This window comes from Aquila chrysaetos, chromosome 2 (assembly GCF_900496995.4).
Source record: "Aquila chrysaetos chrysaetos chromosome 2, bAquChr1.4, whole genome shotgun sequence".
Classification (NCBI taxonomy): domain Eukaryota; kingdom Metazoa; phylum Chordata; class Aves; order Accipitriformes; family Accipitridae; genus Aquila; species Aquila chrysaetos.
In genome coordinates this window covers 8685502-8696326 of record NC_044005.1, presented here as the reverse complement: position 1 = coordinate 8696326, position 10825 = coordinate 8685502, and the positions used below count along the sequence as shown (strand labels likewise).

At 39.3% G+C, this 10825-nt stretch overlaps 1 protein-coding gene across 4 annotated transcripts in view; it reads left to right on the top strand.

Moving 5' to 3' along the window:
• The first annotated feature begins 72 nt into the window (after positions 1-72).
• Positions 73-10825, top strand: part of PPP2R5E (protein phosphatase 2 regulatory subunit B'epsilon) — a 77625-nt gene continuing 66872 nt past the window's right edge. For 2 of the 4 annotated variants that reach the window (XM_041127974.1, XM_030035681.2), the window contains exons 1-2: positions 327-441; positions 3298-3461. In XM_041127974.1, the coding sequence (XP_040983908.1) occupies positions 3305-3461 (157 nt within the window). In that variant the 5' untranslated portion in view covers positions 327-441; positions 3298-3304. Of the gene's footprint in view, positions 442-3297; positions 3462-10825 lie in introns of all 4 variants that reach the window. The other 2 variants (XM_030035671.2, XM_030035661.2) reach the window with 2 other exon arrangements.

The following is a 10825-nucleotide window of genomic DNA, read 5'->3' as shown; positions in this document are numbered from 1 at the left end:
GCCCGCACCGCGCCCGCCGCTCCCCCTCGGCTCGGCCCGCACTCGGCTCCCCTCGCGCCCCCCCCCTTCCCCCCCCCCCCCCGCCGCCGCCGCCGCCTCCTCAGGGCCCCCTCCGCCGGGCTCCGCCGGGAATGTGAGTGAGGCAGCAGCCATCGCAGGCAGGGGGCCGCGCCGAGTGCATGGGACTGAGCGGAGCCCGAGCAGCCGCCCGCTCCTGAACCCGCCGCCAACGCCGCCCTGCGCCGGGGAGGCCGCCAACGCCGCCGAGGCCTACAGGCTCCTGCGCCGCCGCCGCCGCCGCCGCCGCGGCAGGGACCGAGCCCGGCGCGTACCACACTCGGGCCGCCGCCGCCGCCGAGGCATCGGCCGCGCTCCGCCAAGCCCGGCTCACGTCGCCGCCGCCTCCCTCCCGTCTCCGGCTTCTCTACCAGGAGGGTCAAGGTAACTCCATCCCTCCGTCCCTCCGCGCCGGTCCGCGGGGGAGCGGCGAGGCGGCGGCGGTGCGGGGAGGAGGCGCGGGCGGACCGAGGCGGGGGGGGGGGGGGGGGGGGCGGCCGGGCGGCGGTGAGGAGGCGCGGGGGGCTGCGGGGAGGACATGTTCCAGCTGCGGTGCTCCGCGGCTCCCTTCTGGAAATGACAGCCGATAGCAGCAGGCGGGAGGCAGCTAATTACACCTCTGCTTCCCCGGGCGCGGAGCGAGCCGCTGGCTCCCTTCCCCGGTGGTATCCGTCGGTATTTTCACGTCCACTCGCCTCTCCGTGCATTACAACCCCCCACCCCGCGGGGACCAGCAGATCCGATGTGCGTGGCTTCGTATTTACCAAAATACTTCGGGAATAAAATAAGATCCCCTGCTGAAAGAAACGAGAAGCAGCGGCTGGGGTTGCAGCTTTCCCACTCGCACACAATGAATAATCTCGGGCTTTTTTTTTTTTTTTTTTTCCCCCCCCACTGTTCGTTGAAACAGTGTGTTTCACTGTGATAGTGTATTCAGGAGAGCGAATGTTCATTTGGAGAGATGAAAAAAAGATCAGTGTTTACTGTAAGGTTGTTAGGCTGGATGTAGTCTTGTTGAATTAGAATTAGATTTTAATAATTTATAAAGCAGGTTAGGGAAACTGTTACTAAATTTACAGCAGAGAAGTGTCAGTAAAGCTTCTTGCTGACACAATGATCCTGCAGTTTAAGTGATCTACTTTAGTCCCTGTCCATTAATATTATTATTATTTTTTTTTTTGGTAATTTAATTTTGAGAGAGCGTGCAAACATTTCTGCAGAAATGGTTACACTTTAATGGTGCACGTGATGAGGGGGTGAATCTTTTTGATGAGATGAAATGGGGCCAACCAATTCAGGTTTTAAGAATATATTTTTGCTGATATTTCCAGAATTTGGTTTATGTAACAGGTAACTTTGTGTTTATGTTTTTTTGGCGGACTGTTGAAATCTTGGAAGTGGGTTGCTAAAGTACAGGCCCTTCTATTTCAGTTTATCTGACTTTTTTTATTTATTAATCTTGGCTGGGGCCTGAATGCCCTGGTGGTGGTGGCATTCCCCCCCCCCCCAGCTGATAAACAAGAGCAATTTAAGGTGCAGGTTCATGTTGCTGATAGTAAATTATATTTAGAAAGCATAAGTTGGTAGTGAAAGAATGCCTCAGGAGAAATCAAAAAGATGGAATAAGGTTTTTTCATTATTGTAATGCCAGCTGCACAGTTCAGCTTCTGGGTGCTGCACATGCTTCCTTGAAGAAGCTATGGAGTTTATACTTTCATTTTTGATAGATTTAGTGCATGTATATGTAATTTTGCATTAAATAGTTTTTTTGAAACTTGTTTACACTGTTGCAATAAATCATACTTTCTAAAGCTTTTCTTACAAAAGACAACCCAAGTAGCATGTTTCAATGGATTTAATAATTTATGAAGCATATGAGTAACCAAATATTTTAATAAAATAAGTATTCGAAAGTGTTCTCTATATTGTGGAATCAACTTCTTTTAGCGTACGAGTCACTTTGGTAATTGAAGTCAACAGACATTGAGGATGAGTAATGCTTTCCAAGGACATGTTCTAAGACCCTGATCCTGCAAATGCTTATGCCGATGCTTAACTTTGCACGAGTGTGTAGCCTTACTGAAATCAACAGAGCTGCTCTTGTTAATGATCGTGTTATTAATGCAGGTAGTTGTGTTGATTTCAGTAGAGGTGCACATGCTGGTGAAGTTAACTGTACACAGAGCCACTTGAAATACGTAGGCCTAAGTTCCTCCTATCTCGTTTCCCTTAAGTATTACTCATGTATTTCACCAAGATGTGATGGGCCTTTTTAACAGACAGGACAAGACTAGTAAATACAACAGCTGGATGGATTAATTCACTGTTTAAATGTTTCCTTTGGGTATTTCTTAGTTGTATGGAATCAGCTACAGGAGTACTACTACCAAGGCAAGTTTTATAGGAAGAAGCAATGCCTATTTCTTAGACCAGCTGATAGGGTTGGGAAACAAACAAACTTTTGCTTGCAGAAACCTTTTCTTGCTCTCTGCCTCTCCCTGCAAACCTTGTCTGGCTTATGCCCCTAGAACAGTTATGGCTACCACATTGCTATTCTTACAGAAATGCCGGAATGTGGAATAACTGTGTGTGAAGAGACTCACAAGAAAATAACTGAGTATTTCTAAAATGGAGAATAAAGAAGTAATATGTAGAATTTGTCAGTGTTAGTGAAATTGTGAAGCATAGCAGTACTTTTTGCTATACTTTCTTAAATTTCTATAAAATCTTGTGTGTAGGTATGGCAAATAAACTGAATTTTTCTTCTGTCCTATTTTTTTTGTCCTATGCATATTGATGACTTTAATGCCAAAAAAACATTTGTACCTTTTTGTTTACCCATTCTTTAGCACGCATGGTCCCTTCCAGAATGAGTTGAAATTACTTCGTCCCAAAGAATACATAGTTTAAGGCTACAATCCTATGTCAGGTCTGCAGGTGTATGAAGTTCTGTTGACATAATGATGTCAGCATTAGGTCTGAATTTTTCCTGCTGCAGGATTTTTGGCAAATGGGAGGCATAGATAAAAAAAGTGAGCAAGAAGAATTATTACACTGTTCCATTAAGTTTGTTCCATACAATTTGTGCATATGTTGGTGGGGTAGCTCTTTTAACAGTCTGTCTGGGTGAACTGTCAGCAGGAGAGTGGTGCAGAAAGAAGAAGATTCTTGGAAAATTTAGGTTAATATTTACCCATTTCATCCATTTGGAATATATTTGTAACATTTGTTTTCCTTCAGTAGGGATATGTCCTCAGCACCAACTACTCCTCCATCAGTGGATAAAGTAGACGGATTTTCTCGGAAGTCCGTCAGAAAAGCCAGACAGAAGAGGTCACAAAGCTCTTCCCAGTTCAGGTCTCAGGGCAAGCCTATCGAGTTAACTCCCCTGCCTCTGCTAAAAGGTAAGATCAAGAATGATTTTTAATAAATAAAACAATTTTACTCTATAGCCAGCTTCTAAACTCAAAGTATTCTATTGCCAGAAATTGCAGGGAAATTTTGCCAGCAATGAGAAATATTTCATGCCAGAAATGTATGTATTTAAGCTCTACAAAATATTTTATCTGTGACTTGAGGGTGTGGTAATTGTTTGCAATACTTTTGAAAGTTTTAAATGCTAATGTTTACCTGTACCATGACTTGAATTTTCAAGGCGCTCAGGCTATGTGTGAGTTATTCTTGAGAATCCTCAACAGTTGATATAAATGAGCAACAATTTTGGTAAGGGTAAATTGACTTGTAAGCAGAGGGAAGCTGGTTTTTAGTATCATTCCTTGATGTGTGGGTCTGCAACTGTGACAGTGGTGCCAAATGCAGCCCACAGGCATATTTTGAATGCCCTACAGCAAGGTATTAGTGGGGACATGGGACCCCCTATCATATCATTTGTGAATGGGTAGGTCCCAGCTCCTGGCTTCTGCTGGGTTTTGAAATCGAAAGGTCCCATGAGCTGTAGCCTCTCAAGAGGAAAGATGCTGCCAATCAGGTCTTAGGCAAGACACTACTGTTTTGAGAGCCTGCATACCCCAGCTCTGGTTGAGTTTCTGCTGGCAGATTTAACCTCTAATTTGGGAAAGAAAATTGTGATCCAGCATAATACCCTTGAAAGGATGCCAGTATCTCTAATATCTTGAATGCTTCCCCTAAATCCGTTGTCACTGAATTTCAGTACAAATCCAGGGGCCAAAAGCACCTCTCAGAATTATGTCTGGTAAGAAAGGGGGAATCGCCTTTCAGAAGTGTTTCTTTTCCACTGAATTCTCAAATGTTTTTTTAGTTTTGTGGATTTTTTTTTTCATTGCTATTCTTTTCTGCTATAAGTGGGGAAAATAAGCATGGTTGGTGCTGATAATTCTGGAAAATAGCAAGATTAATAGGTTTAATATTACGTCTGTCCCATATTTGCTTTGTGGGCAAGTATATTTCCCACATTACCTCCACTACCTGTTTGACAAATTTGTTAAATCAGAGTATTGAAATATGTCATAAATGTGTAATTGCAGTTTGGTTTAGTTCTTAACCCCACTTCTCCATAAGAAGAGAAAAGTTGCAAAAAAAAAACCCCCCAAAACAAACCAACCCCTCCCAAAACCTCACACCTTAGCGTGTGTCTTTTAATTAAATTAAAAGTAGGATTCTAGGATTAGTTCTAGCGGAGCTGTCATTAAAATATTTGGGGCTTCTTTCTGTGGGATACCTGTAAGAATGCACAAATGGCCATACTGGGTCAAAAGAAAGGTCCATCTAGCCCCACTGCATTGTGCCTGGCAGTGACCTACTTGCAAGTGTAGAGGAGAGTAGAAGAGCGGGAGACCTGGAGTAATACTGTACCAGAATGCTCCCCTGCTTCAGCATTTCTCAATTTAGGGTCTGTCGGTGCCAGTGGATTTGACTTTGTAGTCTGTGATGAGTATTATTTTGTGAATTTTTCCCATTGTTTTGTGACAGTATGATAAAGAAACAAATACTCCTTTAAAATAATTCTAAAGCTCAGTTTTATACTTTCGCAGGTCATTTTTGATATGCAGGTCATTTCCTTTGAAAATACTAGTTGCTACACTTCAGAAGGCGAATGGAGTTTATCCTTTGTCTTAAATGGCTAGATTACTGGAAAACATTGAGATTTGTATTTGTATAAATGAAGAAGTTGTTGTTAAAATTATTTCATTCTTTTGTGTGTTCCATTCAGGGAATAAGCTAAGCATGTGCACAGGCATAAGAAAAACATTGCCTTTGTCAGAGGACCTTGTCTTGTAGAAACATAGGCATATGCAGGTGCTTAATTTGACTACTGTAGCTAGTCCCGTGGATTGAGATATAAAACTATAATAAGATAAAACAAACAGATGGGGAGCAGAGAGTGTTGGTGAGACATTTATGATTAGTGTCATAATGAGTTACAGTGGTCCAGCTTCAAATTAAGAATCTGATCCTGTGAGTTATTTTTCCTTCTTTGACTTAATGCGGATTCCCAGAGGCACAGGGATCTACCTGTGCAGATTAATTTGCAGGATTTGGGCCTAACAATCTATCTGAAACAGCAGTGGTATTGGTCCCTGCTGAAGGGACACTGGCAGTTAAAAATCATGCAACTGTTTGGAAATATTCTTGACCTACATTAATATTTGTAATATTAGGGATTATTAAACCTGAAAGAAGTGAGGAAACAATTTTCTCCTGCATTTTGCATACTTTTCTTGGCCAGCTGCCTGAAGGTCCTAATTATTTAAACTCCTAGGTTTACACTTATCTTCAAACAACTGACTAGTCCTATTACTTCAGTCCAGTGACCATGAGATTTCCAATGTTATCCTTATTGTTTGGGTCTTTCAAACCAAAACAGAGAAGAGGTTTCAGCAAAATAGCTTTTTAAAGTCTCAGAAAAATGAAATCAGTTTGGAGATCTATAGTTGCTAAGTTTATTTAAACTTCTTGTTCTGGGTAAATTTCAAGTTTAATTAAAGATCTTCAGAAATATTTCAGTACAGGAAATTTTTAGAGGACAGGCCTTGAATTCAACCTTAGACATATTTCATATTCATGATGGAGGGTCTTTGCTAACAAAAACATACATGCTATGCTCCCTTCTTTTCTTTTCTTTTTTTTTTTTTTTTAATAGCTATATTGCATGCTGACATTTGCAGGCTGCCTTCTCTCAAACAGCACTTTTATGGACTTCAGTATCTTCTTTGATTACAAGAATCATGTATGCAGAACACTAGATAAATGCTTAGTCCATTCTTTGCAAGTTTTTATACTATGCCTGTCACCATAATGAGTTGAGCACCTTCCAGTAGTGTATTAAGTGACGTGACTACACATCTGTCACATCTTATCTGCTCTCATTCCTTTCCCTAGGGGCAGAGTCATATATAGTGAAATGGCTTGTTTTGGTAGTGTTTTAATGCAGTCTGTTGCCTTCTGTGAACATACATGCCTGTATTGCAAAAACAGATAGATAAGTCAGTGTTGCTGTTGTTCATTTGGTAATAAAAATCTTCCAGAAAAGAAAAATAGAAGAGACAGTATGTTTTGATGCTATGTACAAGTCTGAAGGATAACCCGCTATTTAGGAAATGTAATAAGAAGAACTGGAATTTTCGGTATTGTTTATTCCAGAAAAAAAAGGATAGAGAAGTTAAGTTGTTACTGTTGGTTTTTTTTTTTTTTTTTTAATTGACAGAAGTGTGTTTATTGTATCTTTTGGTAAACAAATATTTAATGTATTTATAAAATAAGATGTGCCTTCTGTGGCTCTGTTGGGCTAAGTTTAGGCTTTCAAAAGCCACAAGCCAAAAAGCTGGTCTGTTTGCTACAGTAAAGACTTAACCTTTCTGATAATTTAATTATATTTTTATTTATTGCATTGTGACTAAATCTAATTTGGAGTTATCTTTTTTAATATGACTAATGTCCAGTATAACACTTTAAAACCAGCCTTTTCTCCTTTGTTTCAAGTGTAGACAAATGGGACCGGAAGTGCATATGGAAGTTGTGATACAATTATCCTGCATGTTCAATATGCGTACTCATATATATGTATCAATCTCGCATGCATTTTTAAATGTTTGCATGCTCTTGCCTGGTGTATCTTGCAGTGCATTATAGCTTTTGATTTTGGCTTTACTTTTAAAGAGGCTGTTGGTATCATCAAGGCTGGCAGGTCCCCTAGATAACTGGTTTGTGGCAGAGCAGTCCTGGTGAAGGGCCCTTTTCTGGGAATGAGTACTTCTACCTCTGTGCCTCAGTCAAACCCAGCTCAAGTTTGTTAACCCAGTTTGTGGCATGCCTCAAATCATGCTTGTTCTGTAGAGGGAGATAGTATTGTGTGTGCATTGGATAGGTGTATTATTTATGGGAGGCTTATTTTACTTTCATTTTGTATGGATACTCTTTTTACTTAGAAGTCTCTAGAGGTAGATTGGTAGGAGTGCAATGTTAGAAAACAATTGGTTGGAAAAAAGTATATTGTAGTATTGGATGCGTGAAAACAGAGCAATTTCAGTGTTGCCTGTAAAAGGGGGAGGGAAAGTTCATTTATTTTTCTGCCAGTGTCTGCAATGGTGGGGGAGTGTCCGGAGGGTGAAGAGATACATATAGATGACTAAAAAGATCATATGCCCTATGAATACGTGTTTAGCATCTTGAGAAATTGGACAGAAAACTTGCATGTAATTCACAGTATTCTTCCCATCCCCCTCACCCTCATTAAAAATACATAAGTTAGGTAAAGCAAGCCATCCAAAAGTAAGACTGTTAAATTTTAAATCAGTGTATCGCATTTTTGTAATTTCAAGGTGTGGCTATTTTTTCCTATCATCCTCCTGCATTTTCCAATGATCTAATATATTTAGTTTAGTTTACTTTCAGGTTTTCTGAAACTATTGTATATTTTTGTTGAAAACAACTCAAAGTATGATTTTTATTTTTAGATAATTTTTCTTCCTTAAAATAGGCACGCAGAACAGAAGTTCTCTGTCAACAATACCAATTGCTTTGCTACCTCAATATTATGAAATTTATTGAGTTTCTAGTACATTTATCAGATAGTTTCCATGGCATTAAAGAATTGCTGTAGTGGCAACAAAAGAGCATTGCATAGTCAAAAAGGGAAAATCTCTTTTCACTTGCTGTTTGCTTTTGATCATCATATTATTTCCCTATAGTTGAGATTTTATTACAAGCTTTTCTTACGAATCCTATGTATAGGTCAAATGCTGAAGTTCCTAAATAGTAAAAAAATCCTACCAACTCCAAAAGACTCTTGACTGAGAACTGCAAGATGTGCACCTTCTTTTTCAAATAGAGTTACTTTTGATTTTTTTTTTTTTAAATCTCCTTTATCATAAAAAAGTCTGGCTTTTTCAGACTTATGAATACTGCCTTCAGAACTGTACATATGGGAAATAGTTATGATTTGAGTTGTAGAAAAAAGATACAGCTGCTATTTTCTGTTGACTTCCATGGGGGTTGGCTGCTTGTCTTTTCTGTGCTACTGTCCATTTGTGAAATTTGGAATGCTTTGCAGATATCAATAATATACCTAAACTAAATACTTTCTCCTAATTTATAAACAGAAATGTAGGGTCATAGTGGTTATGACTTTTCAAAATAAAATTTTGCTTTATTTCCATAATTGGAAATAGATCCCAGGACTTCTAATTCATTGTGTGGAAAAAGTGCTGGAACTTGGTTTGTGCTGTACATAATCAATAGTGAATCAAGCATCAATCCTGGAACTATTTTCAGGAATTTAGTGCCCATTCTGTTTGAAATAAATCTAGACATAATGGGCCATCTCTGTGTAAGATTTGGGAATAGGGCCACAATCCCAAAATGGAGAAGGATTTAGCCTATTTATTATTTTTTCTTAAGATGTTTGAGGTCCTTGTCATACGTAATTAATTTCTTCACTTTCTCTTACGCTCTTGGTAGTTGTTTTTTGAATGTATACCTAACTTTCTTTTTAATTTTTTCAACATCTGGCAGTTGTAGAATAATTCTTTCCAATAATCTGAAAGGTTTCTGGTTGCTTCTAAAAAGTGTGTGTTTGATGGTGTTTAGAAAGGGCCGTATGCTAATCACATTCTGTCTGTTTGAATTTTTCTCCGCTTGTTATTGTCTCCCACATTTGGAGTGTAGTTTTGTAGAGTTACATTTGTAGACAATGTGCATGTGTAGAAATGCTGACTTGAAGTTAAGATCACAGTAAAAGAATACCTCCTTATCTTAACACAGTGTATTAGTGAAACTGCAGTTGGTGAGAAATTCTGTCAGCTTAGCCCTGATCTTCTAATGTTTCCATTCAGTTGCCTTTATTTATTTCTAAGTCTCTTTAGGTCTGGTGATTTTCCCATAGCCATCAAGGTGGTGGGGTTTTGTTTGTTGGAAGGGGGGTGGTGTTTTATTTTGTTTTGCTTTTTAACCTGAAGCCTTCAGTGTAATTGTTTTACTTCTGGAATTTCTCAGTTTACCTTCTGGAAATGTTAAGTGATGATCATTCCCACCTCTTCCTTTTCTTTTTTTTTTATGTTTTCTATTTATTTTTAAAGTGAAGTAACTTGTAATCACTGTGTAAAATGTATTTCTGCACTCTTCACAAGATTGAGTCTAAAATATTGATAATTTTCTGCAGGAACTAAAGTTTAGACTTTAGCATCATGAGAAAATTGTTTTCAGTCTGTATTTGTGCGGTATGTCTCTGTAGTATGTTTCTCGGTATTATTTATTTCTCTAATATTACAATTTTCTTTTCTGTGTCCAAGTGTAACCCTATGGGTCTGTAATAGAACCTCCTGTTTCTGTAATAAGTACCTCCTTTATATTCCTTTCCCAAAGTACCTTTGACAAATATAACTTCTGGTTTAGCCATGCAATTATTTCTATATAGTATACGTGATTGTTGAAGTATGGTGCTGCCTTTATAATTGATTATGATATGGAGCTTTACTGTTGTGAAAGGTGCATTTTCCGTATCTCCGGAATTATGTGTGTATTTATAAAATCTGTGTTTGTGTATGTTAAATGTGTATAATATGTATCTGTGTATATAAATGTTACATATATTTAAAGTCATACATAAAGTTTAGGTTTTGAGCTTATTTAATTTTCTGTTCTGTTTTTAAAATTCAATACTTATAATGGGATACTACTTGTGTTCATTGGTAAAGCTTTAGAATAAGGAAGCAGTCCCTTCACGTTCATCCATTGCAAGCTACTGCCTCTCTGAGAAAAGAGCACTTACATTTATGCTTTCTGGGGAGTGGGAGGAGGACAGAAAACTATTTTTAGATTCAGGGTAACTTCCTTTCACCTACAGTTTTTTCATTCAAGTTATTACTGTTTCTTTGGCTCAATCAAGCAAAAATCCTTAGAAGTAACAGACGAGAGGACTCGCTGAGTTCAATGAGTTTTGGTAGGGTTGGGCATTTATGGATTAGTGGTGGGACCGTGTAATCTTGATAACTGTCCAGTTGGGCAAATGGGGACACATTACTTTATAAAAGCTAAGGAAAATCTGTTAGAAAAATACTAGAGTCTTCTTTCAGAAAGGCATGGCAGGGTTTATCTTAGTTTGAAGCCTCGCTGGTTCTAAGTGTCAGTCTTGCAGGTGCAGTTACATGAGGGTATTTTCTGGTGGCAAAGCTTCTTTGAGAAGTTCCCAAGCGTACATCACCGTGCACTGCCTCTCATCTGTGCCGAGACAAGTGTCTGTGGGGCCACAATGTAAATGAGATTGTTAAAAACATACCACCTCCTCCTAATT